The 19,981-nt window shown below is 44.8% G+C and overlaps 1 protein-coding gene across 1 annotated transcript in view; it reads right to left on the reverse strand.

Moving 5' to 3' along the window:
* Positions 1-19,981, reverse strand: part of SF3A3 (splicing factor 3a subunit 3) — a 187,406-nt gene that overhangs the window by 127,116 nt on the left and 40,309 nt on the right. Inside the window, exons 6-7 of the mRNA XM_085647872.1 lie at positions 15,820-15,911; positions 3,128-3,210 (exon numbers count right to left, since the gene is read on the reverse strand). Coding sequence (XP_085503998.1) covers positions 3,128-3,210; positions 15,820-15,911 — 175 coding nt within the window. The remainder of the gene's footprint in view (positions 1-3,127; positions 3,211-15,819; positions 15,912-19,981) is intronic.

Raw genomic sequence — 19,981 nt, forward strand, 5'->3', positions numbered from 1 at the left:
AAAACATCAGTACCAGTAGCAAAAAGGGGGGGTGAACATGACAGAAAGGGACACCTTCCTACATCTGGTCCCCGGAGGAAATAGACTTGTTTACCTGTAAGCGACTCCTGACTGCTGTAACGGAGAGCGGCTGACCAGTAGCAAGTGGACCTGCAATGAACTCCCGTGCTGCACCCAGTCCTGGGGCCGGAGTCGACCCTGAAGTACGTGGATCCCAGGGTGGCCCCAAGAAAACGCACAGCATCTCTTCATCCTCTTCATCAGAACCACTTCTTGACTGGATCGCTTTAAAGGGACACCTACGAGGTACCAAATCCAAGGTATGAGCAGTACTGCTAACGGAAATCTGGCACTTTTGGTGGTTGTAGTGTACCTTCCAGACTTGTCGATTATTGTGGTGGTCTGGAACTCCAGAGACTGGGGAACGCCAATGACTGGAAACTGGATCCACTGGTCTTCCAGAGAATGGTTGCCAGGTGAGACCCATGCAAAATGGACCTCTTTGCCACTCGTCTGAATCAGCACCTGAGAATACTTCAATTGATGTCTGTATCCAGGGTCCTGGCAGTGGACGCAATTCTCCACAATTGGAGAAGGCATGCCAATTACGCCTTTACATCCTTTGCCATGATGATGGCAACCCAAGTAAGAAGGCATGAAACAGATGTTGTCCTAGTGACGCCATTCTGGAGAGTTCAAGTAGGGATTCCAGTTCATCTGGAGCTTTCTTGGGACTTACAGGTTCTTCTCCCCCAGAGTTTGAGCATTCTTAAAGATTACAAAAAAACTATTGATGGACATAATGCGGAAAAATGTTAAACATCCACCCCCAGTACAGAGATCTGGGCCTAAATCCATAGTTTTTTTTGCACACCATGCCATTCCAGTTTAGACCCAGCCATATGCAAATCAGCCTTGACCCTGCTTCCCATGGGAACAGTCCATGTCGAACTGTCAGGCTATGTTCACCCTAAGTGGCCATGGGTATGCCCAGACGTGGGTCCCTTGCTCGCTGTGCCCCGGGATTCAAGCTAGCCTAGCTAATGAGGGTTGATACCCTGAAACTGGTCCCAAGATGCTGGTTTCCGGTCCAGGGAGGATCTGCCCTGGCTGTTCGGGCTGACTGTTCCCATGAAGAACAGGCTCAAGACTGATTTGCATACGGCTGGGGTGCCATAGTGAGCAAAAGAAGGATGAATTAAACACAGATCTTGGCTGGGGGTGAGTGGTTGAAATGTTTCTGCACTCCGTCCTGTTTTTGCTACATTCTTAAGGATTGTCAGGGCAGTCGACCAGCAGATCCTAGAAAGACCCCTGAGGCTCATGGTGAGGCATGTTTCAGGGGCAGGTTGACGATACCAGGTCTTTCATAACAGACAGAACCCCTTAGAAGTCTTTTGTTTTTTTCTCAAGCTGATGATGTGATTCACTTCTTTGTCAGTGAGCATGCTTTAAAACATGGATAGTCTCTGGCTCTTCTTAAGACTATATGAGAGTGAATGAAACCTGTTTATGTTTGTTATTGTTGTTTACCAGAAGTGGATAAGTCTAAGAATTTGAAACGTTTGCCTTTATTTTGATTTATGCAGAAACAAAGCAGGCTAATAAAAAGACTTTTGCAACATTCAATTTTTTTTTTGACTTTGTCAATACGTTTACCATTCATCAGAACTTGTGTTGTGTCTGGATCTACAAAAACGTATCGGTGGACTAGGCACTGAAGCCGTTTGCTTAAACAATAATAATGATAATGTTAAAATAAAAAAAACTATCTTTGCAAGATACTGCAAGTTGTTTATTTATTGGGTAGTCTTGTATAGGTCACATATGTTCCATTCTAGCTACTTCAGTGTGCTTGGTTGCAGGTAGTATTATTTAGAAATAGTATGGTGTTTACACATTTGGTCTACAGGAATGTCTTGGGTCAGTGGATAGAACAGTAACTAAAGAATTTCTTGTGAAGGCTGAAGTTTTTGCAAAGCATCCCCAGATAGTTCCGCTGTCGGAGGTTTTTTTTCAACTGGTGATGCATGGAGTCTGTTCTTAGTTGTACCCTTAGAATCCTGCAGATTTAGGCTTAATCTGTCCTCAAGCGTTTATAATTTGCCCTTTCGTTGGTGGATGGAGTGAGAGTTTGCTGATCTGAGGTCTCTGAAAGCATTGCAGTGAGGTGCAAGATTTTGAAGGAAGTCTGAGACTGCTCCAACACAAATTATATGCAGCGCACATGTTTCTCAGGTTCAATTTAGAGCGTGTGGAATAGTCTGTTTGGGACTTTTCTTGTGACAGCAAAATTCACTACATCCTTCTTGTTTTGCATCTACAGGAGCCTTGCTTTACTTTTTCTGGCGAAGCTCAGCAAAGTGTACGCTATATTGGCTTTTGTATAGTGCTTTATGTCGTACTAAAGCTGACTCAAACCACTCAGGAAAAGGAGGAATGGAAATGGAAAATAGGTAACAATAGAGACAATGAGGAAGGAGCCTTGCAAATGGGAGGTAGTTTGCAGGTAGCTGACCACAGGTCCCTGATAGGGAAAGAGAAAAGATAAAGTAATAGAGTAACAGAAAAGAGACAAAAAGATCAGGAAAAGTCAGTAGTTAGAAGTGTGTGTGTGTGGGGGGGGGGGGGGTGAGTTGTAGAGTGTGTTGGTAATTAAAGGTGCCAAGACCAGAGTTCAAAACCATATTAAATTGATGAAGATGCAGGGTAAGAACAGAAAACTCCCATTAGAAGCAGTGTCAGATTCTCGACCTTTCATGTTTTATCTTCTTAATCAATACATCTACTTGCAGGCTAATTAGTAAAGAGGCATCGGGATTCGAGTAGGAACCATCCATAGGGAACTGAAAGATTACAAGAACGTAACTGGATTTATCTAGCCTGGAGAATCAGTTGATCACGTGGGTGATTCAGTGGATCCCACTGTTTATTTTACCCCAAGAGACGTGTAAGAAATAAATATTTCCAGGCAGCTACTTATGTAGCAGTCTGTTACTGTTTTGTGAGAATGCCACAAAAAAAACATCATAATTAAAAAATAAACTGCATAAAATTCACATTGCTTAAGGATGCCTTTGCTTGTATTCTGACCCACAGAACAAATTACAGCCTCCTTCACACTCACCTTTTGTAGTCTGCATTTTTTCTTTCCTTTGGAATATCAAAAAGCTGATCAAATGTAGATAAGTATGTAATGTAATCCAGTTTCTGAAAATAAAAAAGGCTACATTAAGTTAGACAAAACAGTGAAAACTGGTATGACAATCAAACGCTAAACCATTTTAGCCATTACAAATGCTTAACTAGTACAGATAATTAGCATACAATTACCATACTACTGTATTCTGATTAATGTTAAATGCAACTAAAAAACTGCAGGGTAAACCTTCATTTCACATGCATACAATCTTTTAGAAAAGGTAGCTTTGCCGCTTTTTGCTTAGCCATTCTTGTTAACTATATCCTAAGGTTTCTGTTTTAAAGATTCTGAATGTCATCAGGTAAACAAAGAGTGGAAAAATAGCAATAAAATTATAGGATTCTTTTTTTAAACTGATCTATCAGTAAGGGAAAGTTACTTGTTACCCTATTGCTCCATCATTAATATTCTTACTTTACTTGTCAACAGTTCATTATCTCGGCAAAGGTGAAGTATCACAGAACACATTTTTAAATATACATTATTTTAATTCTGAAAATAACTGAAAAAAGAAAACATGAAATTACAGCTCTACGCCGCTGTTCTTTGGGCTCCTCTTCCAAAGTGGGAGCAGCCAAAGACAGCCCGTACAGGCCTTGTTCACTGTCGGGTCATGAGATCAGGCCTCCTGGTAGTCACTCCCATTGCAACTTGCTGTTCTCTCCTCCACATCTCAGTCATTATCGTTCTGTGGACGGACCAGCATGCGAGAGAGATCTCAGGCCCTTCTCAACTCGAATGGTCCATCACACTTTCATGTTACTATTACAACTGTTTCATTCACTCTTTACTGTTCTTCCTGTACATTCATCCAGCTTAAGGTCTAATACATGTTAAGACCTATCTCTAACTGTTCAACAGGCAAAACTGAAGATACAGTAATTAAGACACAAATAAATATTCCCCGGCGGTGAAAGAAAGGTGCTACACAGCCACGTGCTCTGAAAATGCTTGAGAGGCTGACTTCAGAACCTCCTCTATCAGCTGGCTCAGGAAGAATCCTTTTGACACTTAAGAAAGAAACGTAGGATGGAAAGCTTTGAAATCTGGTTTTATGCACATATTTCACAAATTGGAAGATTGTTGAAAATGCTCCTTTCTACACTCAGAGGTGTGGGCAGGATCAACATATCATTGTTCTTTCGCAGGTACAGCAATCTCAACCATGGCTAAAACTTGTTTGATCTACTCGTGCATGTTAGCTGTAGTTGGAAGAAAGGGTTCTGTTGCTGTTACTAGTATTGCTGTTGTAACAATCTGACAAGTAGAGCACATGAACATGCTGGTGCTGGCCTCTACCATGTACGTATTGCACTTCGAGGGAATCCCTCCTCTTTTGTAATCACACAGATCTTAGCCGTTTGCCTTATGTCTTCATCTTTTCTGATTTATTTATTCATGTGACACTGAAAAGAGAACGCAGAGCGAGCAGCACATTGAGCAGCTTGTAATAATCAAGCATGAGCCAATCAGGGGTGCTGTTACACCCATGATCTATTGATTTTATGTGATCACAATTTCCTTGAAGGCAAATTTAAAGTTCTTTTTGATTCTACAGAAAGATGCTATCAAATTGCTCTACAACTATTGTTTCATCTTCAGACGGCGGAAGAATTTGTGGTGGCAGAAGCCTCAGACTTCGTTCTCAAACTATTCATTCACCAGCTTTCCTTTTCTGGGGTAGCTGTTGGAAAGCATACACATTAAAATGCTTAGGCACCGCAAACAGCAATAAAATGAAAAAATAAAAATATTTTTTTTAAAGAATTTAAGGACTGAATCTGCAGTCCTACATTTCTTTTGCAGACTTTGACAGACTAAACAAAAGGGTGTGTGGGAAATGAGCCTTGTAGGAAGCTGGCTCTTTACACAGAGTGCCTCGTTTTGGTCAACTATAAAAAGAGTTCAAGCAATCCTTAGTGGTTTACAGAGGCAAAAATGCTAATAGTAAATGCTGTCTTTTGCGGTAGTGTGGGTGAGCAGTTTAGGTTTATCAGAGGGAAACACTAAGAATTTCTTGAACTCACAGAGGCAATAAATCAGAGACACACTCAAGAATTAGTCCGAGACCAATTTAGAAAAATAAGTTGTATTTTTATATAAATATTGAGACCAAGATATTTGTAATCAAGTAAGTATTTTTTAAAATATTGCTTTATACAGGTAGGTAAAATGTTCACTTAAATAAGTCTTTATGCAGCAATGCTTTCCTATGGGAAAATAGGCATTTGTTCGGTCGGTTTCTGAGGGCCTCTTTCTGGACTTATGGTCGTAGGGGGCCAAGGTCCAATGGCGGGCTCGGGTCACAAGGATCCTGGGAGCAAGGGGACACAGTCGGTTTGTTGGTACCCAGGCTGGGGAGCTCGGGTGCAGAGTAGATAGGTCAGCTAGGCTCTGTGGAAAAAGGCCCTCACAAATGTCGGTCTCATCAATTAAAGGTGCAGAATCAGGACAGCCGGGCCACTCTGGTAGTGGGTTTCTGCGGTGCAGACGCTCCTCGTCGGATGCTCGGTCTTGGTGCTAAGGGTCTTAGTTGCTGCAAGAGGTCTGGTACCGCGGGAATTGGTGCTGTGCGGCTCCAGTCGGTCCTGGTGTTCTCTCATTCGGTGGGTGGACAGATCTGACCTTCAGGAGCACAAGTCTTCCAGGGAGGCTGCTGCGTCGGGCTGGCCGGGGAGCAACAACACAGTAAACTGGACTTTACCTCTTCTGTGTAGGAGGACTGCAGGGGAATAGCTACCCTACTTCAAGGGAGATTGCCCTCCTGCCGTCCTGTGAATACCTATGCATTGAAGTGTCTGGTGGTAATAATCACTCCTGCAAACGTTTTAATACCCGCCCCCCCGCCCACCCCACGACAACCTTCCCTTCTCAGAACAGATCATGGACATTATCTCGGCCAATGCAGACCTCCATGGCACTCAGATCTTCCTGGGAGATTTCAACCTCCACTGGAACAATGTAAATGATGATGTGGTCAATAGCCTTAAATCCTTCCTTCTTGACTTCAACCTAACCCAAATATGGGACAGCCCCACTCACATCAAAGGAGCTACCTTAGATCTTATTATTGGTAAGCCCAACTCCATCCTCCTGGACTCGATTCTCCCATGTGATTGGACAGACCATTACTGCATTTCCTTCTGCATTCTTGATTTGGTAAGAATATGTAATGCACAGCCTAAGAACCCAAAACAGCTGAACAGATGCCTACGGAACATCAACCCGCAAGATCGGACTGCTCTCTGTGAGACCATCCTGCCCCCTCCTCCGAGCACGTCTGATGTTCACGACCTTACGGCCCACTATAACCACACAATGCTGAATGTACTAGACTCGATTGCACCACTACAGCTTAAAAGGATGTCCTTTAAACGATCCAAACCTTGGTTTACAGCTAGTCTTAATTCCGAAAGATGAAACTTAAGGCTTGCTGAAAGGCAATGGCCGTCCTATCCCTCCATTGAGCATCTCCAATACCGGAGATCCTTGAGAAGCATTTATAATAAACACATCAGATGCTCGAAGGCCACCTTTTTAGGTCTCGCGAGCCCAAGGCTCGAAGAGACATTTTATATCTGGGCTTTTCAAAGTGCTGCCGTGGCCTAAAGCTACAGTGCACGTGAACGTGCACGCGCGCAGCGCCATGTGTCTTTCCTCCGTAGCGATCGTAATCACGATCACTTTCACTTTCGCGGCCGCGTTTCCAAAGCTTGTTTAAATTCCGCCGAAGCTGCAATCAGCAAGTGGTGCCAGTCAATGAGTTTTCTCTGCTTCACCAGCCTGCCCGTTTCTGCCAGGAGTGCAATGACAGCACATGAAATTTCAATAGTTGCTGATCGCTCGGCGTTTCAGTAGTAGAGGCTAGCAGTGCAGCTTGGACAAACAGCTGCAGGATTTTAGGGCTTTTTTCATTTACCCACCTTTTTAACGTAGCCCGGAGTAGCCCGCTAATAATGTGGGCTGGGCACAGCCGGGTGCAGACCTTTAATTCTATACAGAAAGTTTCAGAGGGGTGCAGCATCGCATCCTGTGAGAAGTAGAAGGTGCCACTTCATGCAGCGCACAGAAAGTATTGGCACGCACTCTCAAAAAATCACTTCAAAGCGCCCGCTTAATTCTTGCACCTCTGATGTGGGTGCTCAATTGTATGGTGCAGGCCAGTCTCAAATGCCAGCTCAGAAGCAGGCCGGTTCCAGTTTCAGTTGCCGACCTCAGAAATAGTCCGGCACCCGTGTTCCAATCTCAGAAGCGCCAAAATGCCATCCTCTGTGCCACCGCGCCAACAATCATCCAAGAGTCTCTCCAGGGGCACTTGGTGCCAGCTCCAGTGCCAATCCCTACAGATGGCATACTCAGACTGGAGTGCGCTTGTCTTCTTATTCTCTTTCCGAGCAATGTGGATCTCCCGTTGCCGTCGGCGAGGTAAACCAGCCATAAAAACCCAGTCATGGAGGACGAAGAGGATGCCATTGGACTCCTGGACAGAGCCCTGAAGGAGGAGGACGTGTTTCTGTTGTGTGACTACAAGATCATTGTGATGCCCTCGTGCCCCCTGGAGCTGGACTTCCTCATGTCGGGAAAGGTGAGAAGACATGGAAACCCTGATTTTATTTTTCATGTTTACAGTATTTCTGTCTTGCAGCTCTGTGCGCATTGGAAGGCCAATGTGGTCATGTATGGACATTGCTTGGGGGTCAGAGGAGGGTGGGGGTTGTTGAGGGTGTGGCAAAGCCTGCCCTCTGAAAGGTGATTGCTCAGTGCGCATAGTAAAGGCTGTCTTGTTTGTAGGCAAGGTTGGTGGTGCCATGGCCGCGGGCTCTGGAAAACTCGTCTCAATGTATATTTGTTTTACCGGTGCTAGTAAAAGAGGGTGCGCCTGCTGCTCGTTTTCCACTGGAGCTGTTCCTTCGGAAGGGGGTAGGTGATGAACAAGAGTCCCATTTGTGCCCCTCAGCTTGGCAGACATTGTCCTGGGTGAACAGCGCGCTCCCTCTGCCCCCTTGGTGTGGTGCCAGCACGTCGACCTTCCTGAACACAAAGTGTGCCTCTTGCAGGATCACACTGCAGATTGCTGTCCCTGCTTCCCGTCTGTTTGCAGGTCTGAGGCACACACTTCTCTGGACATGGCTCGTCATACCTCAGTGCCCTTTGCACATTGCTACCTCTCTGAATGTAGCTCAGTAAAAGCCACACCCAGCTACCAGGGTTCAACGTGATGTAGCTAGGTTGGGTGTATGACTGTGCCACGTGGCCACAGTTCTACCAGATTACACCTGTACTAACAGCAGTCACCAAGAAGGGTGCCCCAATGCAAACTGAGTGGACCTCTTAGCTGGCACACAACGCCCATAGCCTACAGCCCCCTCCGTTGTGTGTCTCAGCCTGGGCTGATGCAGCTGGAGCTGCTGTGCGTTCGGCTGGGCAGTGTCTGGAGTCTTATCTCCTGCACCCTGAGTTATTCACAGATCTTTAAAGTCCATTTGCATATTTACATTCCTTTGTAAACTGGTTACCCAGGCTTCGTTTGTTTCTGGTTCCAGTACCCCCTGTGCCCCCACTCTGCCTATTCCTTTGCCGTAGTTTCAGAATGTATTTCACGAAAAGGAATATAAAGTAGGATTGCCAAAAGAAAAATGCCAGCCATGTGTTGTTTAAAGAGCCTGCAAAACCTTGTCTTGACACTAAATAGGGATGTAAATAAAAAAGTATGTATTCATTTGTAATGTGACTTTTCTGTCTTTGTTCCCTTTAATTGTCATGGATCATTCAGGCAGTCCTAGAACACAATTAAAAGTGCTTTTTATTTATATTTGCTGTTCCAAGTATGCACAAATAACTGCTGAAAATACGGCTTTAGGTGACTGTTTATTTTTGTACCATTTGGGACATCAAAATAATGAGCTGGCAACCCTAATCATAAGACTGGAAGTTTGTTGTAGGATCACCACATTATTTATTTCCTCCACCCTTAATCCCTACTTTATGCCATAATAGAAATAGTTTAATTTATATCTGAAACTCTACGCCGCCGTCAATAACATGCTGAGTTACTTCAAGAGTCTGGGAATGTACCCTGCATTCAGATAATTGACGCCTTATTCTCGACCTTCACTTTCACCCTGCACTCACAGTGATCACACTGATCACCATGCACTCACACCATTCACCTGCTCACCCCGCACTCACAATGCACTTGTACTGTTCACCCTGTACCTCACCCTGCTGTCAATGAGCACACTACTCACCCTGCAGTCATGTAACACTTCACTCACCTGTCCCCCTTACTGCTCAATCTGCAATCTCACTCAAATAAGCCCATCACTAACCATGCATTCATTAGTCGCACTCTGCACTTACACCCGCATCCAAATTCATATGGTCATCTCACTCACTCCTCTTACCGTACTCTCACACTGTCGCATCGCTCACCGTGCACTCACATGTGCACTCTTATCACCCACACAGCACACAGGCTTAATGTGCCTGCTACAAACAACGTGTACCAAGCAGATCACAGAACTGAGTGTGAGTAAACTAAGAATAGCCCTATAAAACATATGAAATGTTTGTCAGAAAGAGGCTATAGAGAAATTAGGTGCACTGTTGGCGAATGGTAGGGAGGGAATTAATGGAGAAGGAGGAAATGCGGGAGGGGCGCCAAAAAAGACTGTTGCACTGTGTGCGACCAGGGCCAGCACTGGCTGGCAGTGTTAGTTTCCCCACCCCCCGAAGTTCGGGTCTAGTTGCACCCCTACCTCTTAGTGCCTCTGACTCACCACTGTGCACTACTCCCACCAAGCTGCACGGGGAGCTTCTTTTACTCTCCGTTTTACTTTTAATCTAGGAAACCCATTTTTTAAAATTATTGTTATCTTTGATGTTAAGACCACACAACACACCTCCTCCAGGCCTTTCCCTCTTTAGGTCGAGCCGTGGCAGCGCATGCGCTGCGAGCTATGCTGTATTGGAGTATGTACTTGAAGCCCCGCTCACTCTCCGCCCATATTTGTCATGGGCTTGCGTCATTGTCTTTCATAAATGCTGGCTTCGGATTCATTATTAGACTTGTTAGTCCCTCCTTAGTATCACCTTGTCTATATTTGTAACATCCCATGAGTACTAGCCCTTTTACTTTGGTTTTTACACAGTATGTCTTTAGTCTGTGAGCACTATTTTCTGTCATGAGTTTCTCTTACTGCAGGAGGGTCTCTTGTGCACAGATGTGACCACTGGATTGTTTATTCAACTCATAGTAAATGGGGAGCTCTTCAGGGGCCAAAGGAGATAGAAGGGGGCAACTCAGTGATGCCGTCCAGCATTTGGAATGCAATAGGTCTCGCATTTGCGAGAGTTTAAGCTATTGGCATTTTAAATGACAATGCCTTTTATTTAGGTTTTAAAAACCAAAATATAAATAAAAGGCATAATCATTTACAATGCCAATAGCTCAAACCCGCGTAAATGCGAGACCTATTGCATTGCAGATGCTTGTTCAGAACTCAACTAGAACAAGCAAAAAACCGTCCAAAAAAAACTGTTCTAACTCATCAAGTCCCAAACCAATAGTCATCCGAACCCCGCGTTGCTGGGTCAGTGGACACTGCCTAATTGTGAAGAATTTGCAGACTTCTTCACTGCTAAGTCTAGTAAGATCGAAACTAAATTACGATCTGCCCAGGACTACCTGTCGATCAGGCCACAAAACTCCTTCTGTTCACTAGGTGTGGCTATCTCTGACCCTGTGCACCCCGACCACCCCCCACCCCCTAAAAACAATGCTTCCCGGAGTCTGTTCCAAACCCTGGATGAGTGCACTATACGCAAAACACTGTCGACTCTGAAACCTTCCAATCATCCCTTGCCATCGAACATTTTCCCGGAAGTTAGATCCTCCTTACTAACATTGTGGACTAAGATCGTCAATGCATCACTTCAGCAATGGGATATTCCGGACTGCCTAAACTCGGGGCAAGTAACCCAGATCTTAAAGAAACCAACAGCTGATGCCACAGACCTGCATGACTTTCGCCCAATCTCCAACATCCCCATCCTGGCAAAGCTCCTGGAGAAATGTGTGCTTGCCCAACTCTGCAACCACATCGACCATTTCCAACTCCTGGACCAATGCCAATCTGGTTTCCGTCCGGGCCATAGCACAGAGTCGGCTCTAACGCATATTGTCGATGATGCGCTAAGAATGCTGGACCACAATGAGTCGTGCCTACTGATCCTTCTCGACCTCTCGTCAGCATTTGATACTGCCAAACACGATAACCTAATTGACCTCCTGGAACACAGGATGGGGTTGTCTGGGCCGGTGCTTAACTGGTTCTCTTCGTTCCTCCTGAATAGATCTCAAACCAATCCTTGTCCCATCCTGCACCGGTTACTCTGGGGGTTCCACAAGGTTCAGCACTCTCTCCCACACTCTTTAACTTGTTCATGGAGCCTCTAACAGAAATTCTGAAATCATCCAGCATTCACTATCCTATGTATGCAGATCACACCCAACTTTACTTGAAGATCGCCTCCCCTGAGGACATTCAGTCCTGCTGGAAACACAAAGCTGGCTGACACGGAACAACCTGAAGCTAAATGCTCTAAAAACAGAATTCCTCCTAATCTCACCCCACAAGCAATCACCGGTAATGGAACAATGGCTGAATCAGCTTACTGCTCTCAATTGTAGACCTCACCTTGTGGACTCGGCATCCTCGCTTGGTATTATATTAGACAATAGTCTGAACATGCTAAAGCACATCAGCTCCCTCAAAGGAGCGAATTTCCAACTCAGCATCTTAAGGAAGCTCAAACCCTTACTCCCTGCTCAAGACCTAAAGGTTGCAGTGCAAGCATTAGTGATCACAAAGCTGCGTGGCTTGCCCAGAGGGAAAATGGCTCCTCTTAGGGTGGCCCTCAATTCTGCTGCTAGGCTCTTAACGGGAACTAAAAAATACAACCACATCTCTCCGGACCTGCTGTCCCTAAAGTGACTCCCATATGAAGCTCGGATACAGCTGAAAAACGCATGCATGGCACACAAAGCCATCCACTTCAAGACCCCACTGTACCTGGCCCAGAAACTGGAGCTCTCATGTGGTACAAGAGCCTCCAGAAGCGCCAGAACCCTTTTACTCAAACCACAAAAATTCAAGAAAAAAAAGACAATTGAACCTTCTCAGGCATGGCACTGAGGATCTGGAACTCTCTCCCCCCCGAAGTCAGGGGGATCCCTTCCACTGTCCGCTTCAAAATAGAAGGTAAAGGACTCTTGATTAATTAATTCCTGCTTCAGTCCACCTTCCCCACTTGACCTGGGGTCCATAGCTGCTGTTTGTACCCAGAGGCCTTGCTGGCGTGATTGCTGGACATTTTTAAAATGTCGTACTTTTCGCTTTGTTGACTCCGTATGTCTACCTATACCCTCCTTGCTGCATAATCTGTGAAGCGCTCCGATACCCTCAGTGGTCATATTCGCGCTATATAAAACTTTATAAATAAATAAATTGCTGGCAATCGCAATGGGCTGGAAGTCAATGGAGGTTCTTGGTAGTTGATCAGCTGCAGGACTAGTCACTCAGTCATGAGTGTTGGGACTGGTACAGGCAGGCAGGGCTTTGCACCATAAGTCTTCAGTTCTCCTTCTATCGTGGCTCTTCTTTGCCCTCTTCTTCTGGATCTGTTGAAATCTAAGTTCCTGGCATCAGGGGTGCCCTTAAATACTCAATTTAAGGGAGTTAAGGGGAGTGACAGGTAGTCACTAACGGACTACTTACCTTTAAGGCGATTACACCCTCTATAATACCACTTCCTATGGGAAGAGGGCATAACCCTGACCCAGTGAGCCCAATTCCACCAAAAACCAAGATGGTGGAATTCTCGTTTCTATGTTCACATCAGGTAGCCCACCATAAGGTTGGTACTAGCCTGATAGGAGGCCTGCCTCCTGACTAGCTAATTTCCATGCCTGTCCTGGTGCCAAATGGGCATCGGGTGGCATTTCCCAAGCCTGGGGGAAGGCGGCAGAGATATTTGAAGCCTCCTGCCTTGATATGCTGATCACTTAGCCATCCTGCTTGGAGGAGGTGACAACACCTCCGGCCAGAACAGACATTGTTTCTGCTCTTAGAGAGCATGGGCTCTCACCTGCAGGGGGTCAGAAACCTCTCTGTGGTGGCAGGCTAGTCCACACCAGTCAGCCAGTACACAAGAGGTTGGTAGGTTTTCAGGGGGGCACCGGTAAGGTGTCCTCTGCGTGCATGTATTAATAAATCCATCACTGGAATCAGTGTGGGCTTGTTAACACAAGATCTTTGATACCAAACATCTTTAATTTTAGTGAAGCCATCATGTTCTTGGAGAAGTAGTAATCACTAGTGCACAGTACATATACTCAAGACAGCTTCCCTGTTCACTGGCAAGATCTAAGAATCAACATGGACATCACAGGGGCACATCTGCTCATACACATATGTCCTCAGATGTTATGTAATGCACTCTGCCATAGAGCTGTAAGGCCTGCTGTAGGGGTGACGTACGTATATTACTTGCATTGTCTTCAGGCATGACACACAGGAGGTGTGCCATGTGTCTTCACTTTTCTCTGCACCATGTCACGCAGCTTGCAATGGCAGTTTGTAGGAGTGTGCTGAGGGATCACTTAGGGTGGCACAATACATGCTGAGGGACCCTCAAACCTCCCTGTCCTAGGTGCCAGGGGTACCATTTACTAGGGACTTACAGTGGGTGCTAAAGGTATTGCCAATTGGGAGTACAAGTATGCAGTTTTAGGCAACAAGATCTGGCCCTGGGGACCTGAATAGCAGGAACCCAGTGCACTTCTGTCAAAATTGCATCAAATACCATGCAAAAAGTGGATGTGGCCATGACAATAAGGTGCTCTTTCCCACAGTCCTCCTGGTTCCTTTGCTGACCTGTCATCCTTAGGATGCACAGCTCCTGGAGAACCAGGTATTGGATCTATAGGAGGGAGTGCTGGTATGTTAGTCAAGTGCTTCCAGAAGGTCTTAAGAGTGACAAACAGCTCTAGTCCGAGAACCTGGCTTGTTACAGTTGGAAAGAGGGCTATCTTTACTGAGGACAAAGGAGCAAATACTCGGAAAGACTGCAAAATACTCAACAATGAAGGTCTTTTGCAAAATCAGTGTATTTAGAAGTTCTGGCTTTATAGTGAGGGGAATGATTCAAGGTGTAGTACCTCGACCTGCCAGGTGTTGCTGACAAAGTGACAACTAACTGAACTGTTTGTCAATCCCTGGAGAGGTCAGGTCTTGTTTTATTTATGTCAGGTTTGTTAATTGTGTTCTCCTAGCCTCTTTGGGCAAGAAAGAAACAGCTGGTGTGGTCTTTTTTTCCTTTCAAAGCTCCCACTGTGTTTTTAGGTATACTCCCTCTCATTAATCGTGTCAGAGGGCATGTTGTGAATACCATTTTTAGACACTTTCCCACCAGAGGAAAGACTCTGTCAAAGAGAGCAAGCATGGTGACTGAAGTAGCATGGAAGGCGAGAAATCAAGGGCAGAAAAAAAAGCCCAGACCTTGAAAAAAAAAAAAACGTACTAAATGACGCTTAATGTTTTAGTGCCTAAACAAAAGCATAAAATGGCACTAAAATAGTTGTCTATCAATAATGATTATTTTGGCGTAACTGTTAGTTTTAAAAGGAAGATTGTAAATGTTGCCTCATTTTCAAAACTGATGTATATTCAAAAATATGTTCTATGATCCTGCATAGACCAAACAAAAGACCTTCAATTGTTTATGAATTCTGAGGGATTACTAGAAAGGAAAATATACATTTTACTATGTTCTATGATAACATAGTTTGCCATCTAAAATATAAAAAAATATTATGCTAGACAGAACATTCTTTTGGAGAAACACAAAGCCACAATAAAGCAAACTCAAAAACTGAATAGAAATGCACTATATTTCATTATGGTAGAATTCAGAGTGATAATGTACAAAGTATTTTAATTATGTATGTGAGAACAGATCTGTGCAAACAGTGCTGGCACAGAGATAGGATCCTAAAAAGATCTAGATCTGTATAACATAATAGGAATACGGTTTCTGAGGTCAGGCTGTTGTAAAGCACAGTCTGTCTGTTGTACACAATGAAAAAACATACAAAGCAGCACCATGTTGTCAAAGCTTTGCACTCATACCTTTTTACTTCAAAGACCAAATGCAGAGCATATCAATTTAAAAATAAAGGTAGGCATCATTAAGACCAGTAGCCAAAGTTAGAAAAAATGGATTCCAAGGAACCATGGCCAAAGATGAAAAACACATTTACCCCTTGGCTGTACCTATGATGTTAGGCATGGGTCAACTTTTGAAAAGTGGCATCATAACTGTAGAGGTAAACTTGCACAACAGTATTACTCAAAAAAACTATTTGGATATTAACTTAACTAACAAATCTGGAACTTAAACAAGTTTGCATTTATTTAAAAGCCGCATCTTTATAAAAGAACATTCATTCTATCAGTTTACAGAAATGGTAAACAATAATACATAAGAAATGCTGTATGAAAAGAAGGATTTGCTTCATAAGCTATTTTAACATATATTTGGCAAATTAGTCTCACCTCTGACGATTTAAGATTGATGTACTTGAGGTAGCAATCGTGGAGGTCCAAATATCGTCCATACCCCTCTTCATCTGTAAATTCTACTAAATCTAAATAGAGTTGGGGAAACATGAGAAAATCAAACATTTACCATACTTCGCTGTGGTAGATGTACACATTTGTTATTAACAATAGTGCTTGACATGTATTCAGTACAACCACACCTCACAAATACTGAACAGTGCACACACTACCTCCATAACAAAAAAAAAACTTGCCTAGTCTGATAATACTACTTGTCAATCTGCTTGGAACTCTACTGCGCAATATCAGCCTCGACAGCCAACAATATGGAAACAACATTCAACTCTACCTAAAAGTTCCAACTGCTCACGGCATGCAATGGCTTTAAACATGCCTCAATCGAATTCATTATTGGATTTCCAGTTCCTGCCTTAACAACCCAGCCAAGACAGAAGTCGTCCTATAGGCCAACAACAAAAACAACACTCAAGCCTGTCTCTCCAAAATGAACCAGAACTCACCGCCCCCCACCACCCTATTATCCCTTGCAAAAACTCTTATATTCACTGTAGAATGCTGCCTCTTTATATGATACACCTCTAAGTGGTAATATCGTGCAGAGAGTCCAGAGATTCCCCCAAAAGTGTGCAGGGCTCAATGTAAACCCAAAGTGCTCTATGTTTTTGGTAGTGTGGTCGAGCAGCCTTAGGCTGAGCACAGAGGAGTGTATGAAGTTTATTATGCACACAGTGATTAATAAATGACACACAACTCAAAAAGGAGATCTGCACTAATTTTAGAAAAACAAGCTTCTTTCCAGATTTATTTTAAGACTAAGAAATACGTAAAAAGGTAAGTATGTTTTTCAAGAAAAATACTTCTCACTTAAAGTGGACACATTGCAATTTTCAGTTCAGCAATGTTAACCTATGAGAGTGAAACAAGAATACAGTTTTGCAGTTAAGTATTCAACTACAGTCTTAGTTTTCAGGATGAAGAATTAGCACCAGGCATTGTTTAGGTAGTAGCAAACCTGCACCAACAGCGGAACCGGGGCAGCTGGATGCAGGGCTCAAATTTGGAATCTCACGCCAATGTTATCCAAAGGCGAAAGGGGGTAATCTAAGAGATGCTGTTCACAGGAGAGTAACACAGTTTGGCAAACACATTCTCTGGGGGTGAAGTTAAGTACGGTGGCCACACGGAAGCACCAACCTTCTACCCTAAGCGGAACAGGGGCGGTCAGGTGAAGAGTGCCAACAGCGTCGGGTTCCCAATGCAAATCAATGGGGGCAGATCCGTTTTGGAGAAAGGCTGCAGGCTACTGCCAGGAGGCTGAACGAAGAAAACCCACAGCTGCCAAGGTAAGTTCTGATGCTAGGGAACGTAGGGACACAGTTGGTCGCACTCCCAAAGGCCCAGGGGATTCAGGCGCACGGTTGTCCTTCAGCATCGGAAAAGATTTTCCCGGGCAGGTCGCGGTCAGGGGGGAGTCTGAGTTGAGACTGCAGGCATCGAGGCGGGGTCAGGCAAGGATCTGCTGACGGTGAACTCTTGCTCAGAAGCACTGGGGAACCTTCACAGGACTAGTGGCCCACTTGAAATTGGGCCATGTGCGTCAGGTGCAGAGGTGGGTCAAGCAGTGGTTCCGTTGTTCTTCTGGGCAGAGGCTTTGTTCTTTAAAGTTGGTTTCTTCTGGACAGGTCCGCAGCCCACAGGAGTTCTTGGGATTTGCCTAAGGCAGGCAGCCTCCCAAGGGTTTGGAGGTCGCTCGGCTGCAGGAAGGGTCATCTTTGGCACAGGATCGCCGAGGGTTGCAAACAGGCCGATAGGGCTGGGGCCAAGTCTGTTGGTGTCTGTAGTATTCTCTTCTGGTGGGACGCTGTAGTGTCCTGCTCTTGTTAGGTCATCAGGAATCTTATTTCAGGGTCTGGGAATGCCACCTAAATACTAGATTTATGGGCAATACAGGGGAGTAACAGGTAGGGACAAATGGGGGTCTCACCTGGGGTGTTAACACCCACTATTATGTGACGCTCCTGTGGAAGGGAGGCATAGCCCTAACACTGGTTGTATACGTCCCACCATCTTCAAGATGGCGGGCACTTAAAAATGTGCTTCACTTCGCCTCCAGCACCCGAGGGGTGGAGTTGGCAAAGGGGGGCACACCTTCTGTTCTTACTTAGGTTTTTCCACCAGGTCCCCTGCCACAAGTGGGGGGTTTGAACCAGGGGCTGCCATCTGCTGCTAGCAGCAGAGTCTGGGAACGCAATACAAAGGGTGCAAGGACTTTCAAGAGTTCCTCTTGAACACTGTGCTCATCCTAGGGGAGGAGGTGTGACACTATTGTTTCTGGCCTCATGGAGCAGGGGTACAGAAACGGGTCTAGTGGTGGCAGGCTGCCTGAAGCCAGTCAGATACCACAACAGGGTTAATAGGATTTCAGGGGGTACCTCTGAGGTGCCCTCTGGGTACATGTTTCAATAAATTCCACACTGGCATTAGTGAGGGTTTATGGAGAGAAGTTGTTACTACCAAACACGCCTGGGTTCAGTAAAGCCATGGCACTTACAATATTAAGAATAGACAAATATTGTAGGGGCATGTCTTCAGATGCAGATATGTCAACTTCTGAGATATAGCGCTCCCTGCCTTAGGGCATATAAGGCCTGCTAGAAAGGTGACTTACCTACTATACCTTAGGCAGTGCTGCTTGGCATGTCACACAAGAAGTGCCATGTTGACTTTGTTGTTTTTTCTGCACCAAGGCATGCAGGCTGTAGAGGCAGTTTGCATGGCCTTGGTGAGGAGGTCCCTAAGGGACCCTCTTCAGTCCCAATGCCCTAGGCACCATTTACTAGGGACTTATAGGGGGCCTGAAGTTGCCAATCGTGGTACAGTTTGCAGGGAAGAAGCTCTAGCACAGGGGACCTGGTTGGCAGGGACCCTGTGCACTTTTAGCCACAACCACATTTTCCATGCAAAAGGTGGGGGGCAAATCATGTCAAAAGAGGCACTTTCTCATATTCACCCTCAAAACAGACCTCTGCTTCAAATAACACTTTGTAAAGAACCTAGATAGCATGGTATCAGCTCCTCCTCTGGCATAAAGTGAATTTGTTCCTATCTGAAATGTACTTAAGAACTAAACACTAAAGTCCTAATCCTGTTTACCTTGTACTTGGATAGAAGCAATGTTCTGCTCTATAGTCTTTACAACACTGCTCTGCTCTCTAAATAGACAACCTACAAGCAGCTGCTGGCCTAAAGATGTTCACTTAAATCACAGATGGAGGAATTACATTTGTGCTGACTCCAACCACCCACTTGCTTTAAGACCAGCTGTAGCTCATATAAGGTCACCATTATAAGCATCTTTTCTTACAAGGATGAAAAAATTACTCTCTCAAGCAGACGGTGCCACACAAGAAGTCATAACAGTCTAGAACCAACAAAAAGCAAAAACAGAAAACAGGTCATGTCTTACTACGCTCAAGATCTGGAAGAACATTCCACCAATATCAGAAAAGCCCGAACAATTAAATGACCCGTAGATTCACCCTTTCAATGAACACATCATTGACAAATTAAAGAAAACTACTCCCCTATATTTGGCCTCATATATTACCCCAAATCACAATGTTCAGTGCTCCGTTGCTCCCTAGCAAGGTTTGCACTCTAAAAAATGACATACATGCATAGGATAATGGCTATCAATCATAGATCTGTTATTTAATGGACATTTCTTTTTATTGCGTTAGGTTTTCTGTGTGGGGTTTTTGTACCAAGAAGTGGACTATGGTGCTGGACCCACAAAACAATTACTTCAGTGTAGGAAACTGGGTTTTTGTTGAGCTGCTCCCCACTTTTTAGGTCTCAGGTGGCGTTGCAGGGCAGAGCCCTGTTCCGCCTCCGCAAGAGATTTTGTAAGAGAGGACTTTCAGAAGAGGGTTTTAAGCCCTGCCCATCATTTCCATTGGCCGGCTAAACGGTGGCCTGACATTGGAAATTAGGGTTTTCTATTCACGCCCTTTGTCTCCGAGCCAGACTGGCTCACCTGCTTCACGGCTGTAGTGAAGTGCTTTCTTATCTTTATAGGGCCATGTGTCGCACATGGCCCCATAAAGACAAGAGATGGATAGCAATTTGCATGTTT

The sequence above is a fragment of the Triturus cristatus genome, chromosome 3_2, assembly GCF_964204655.1.
Source record: "Triturus cristatus chromosome 3_2, aTriCri1.1, whole genome shotgun sequence".
Lineage (NCBI taxonomy): Eukaryota > Metazoa > Chordata > Amphibia > Caudata > Salamandridae > Triturus > Triturus cristatus.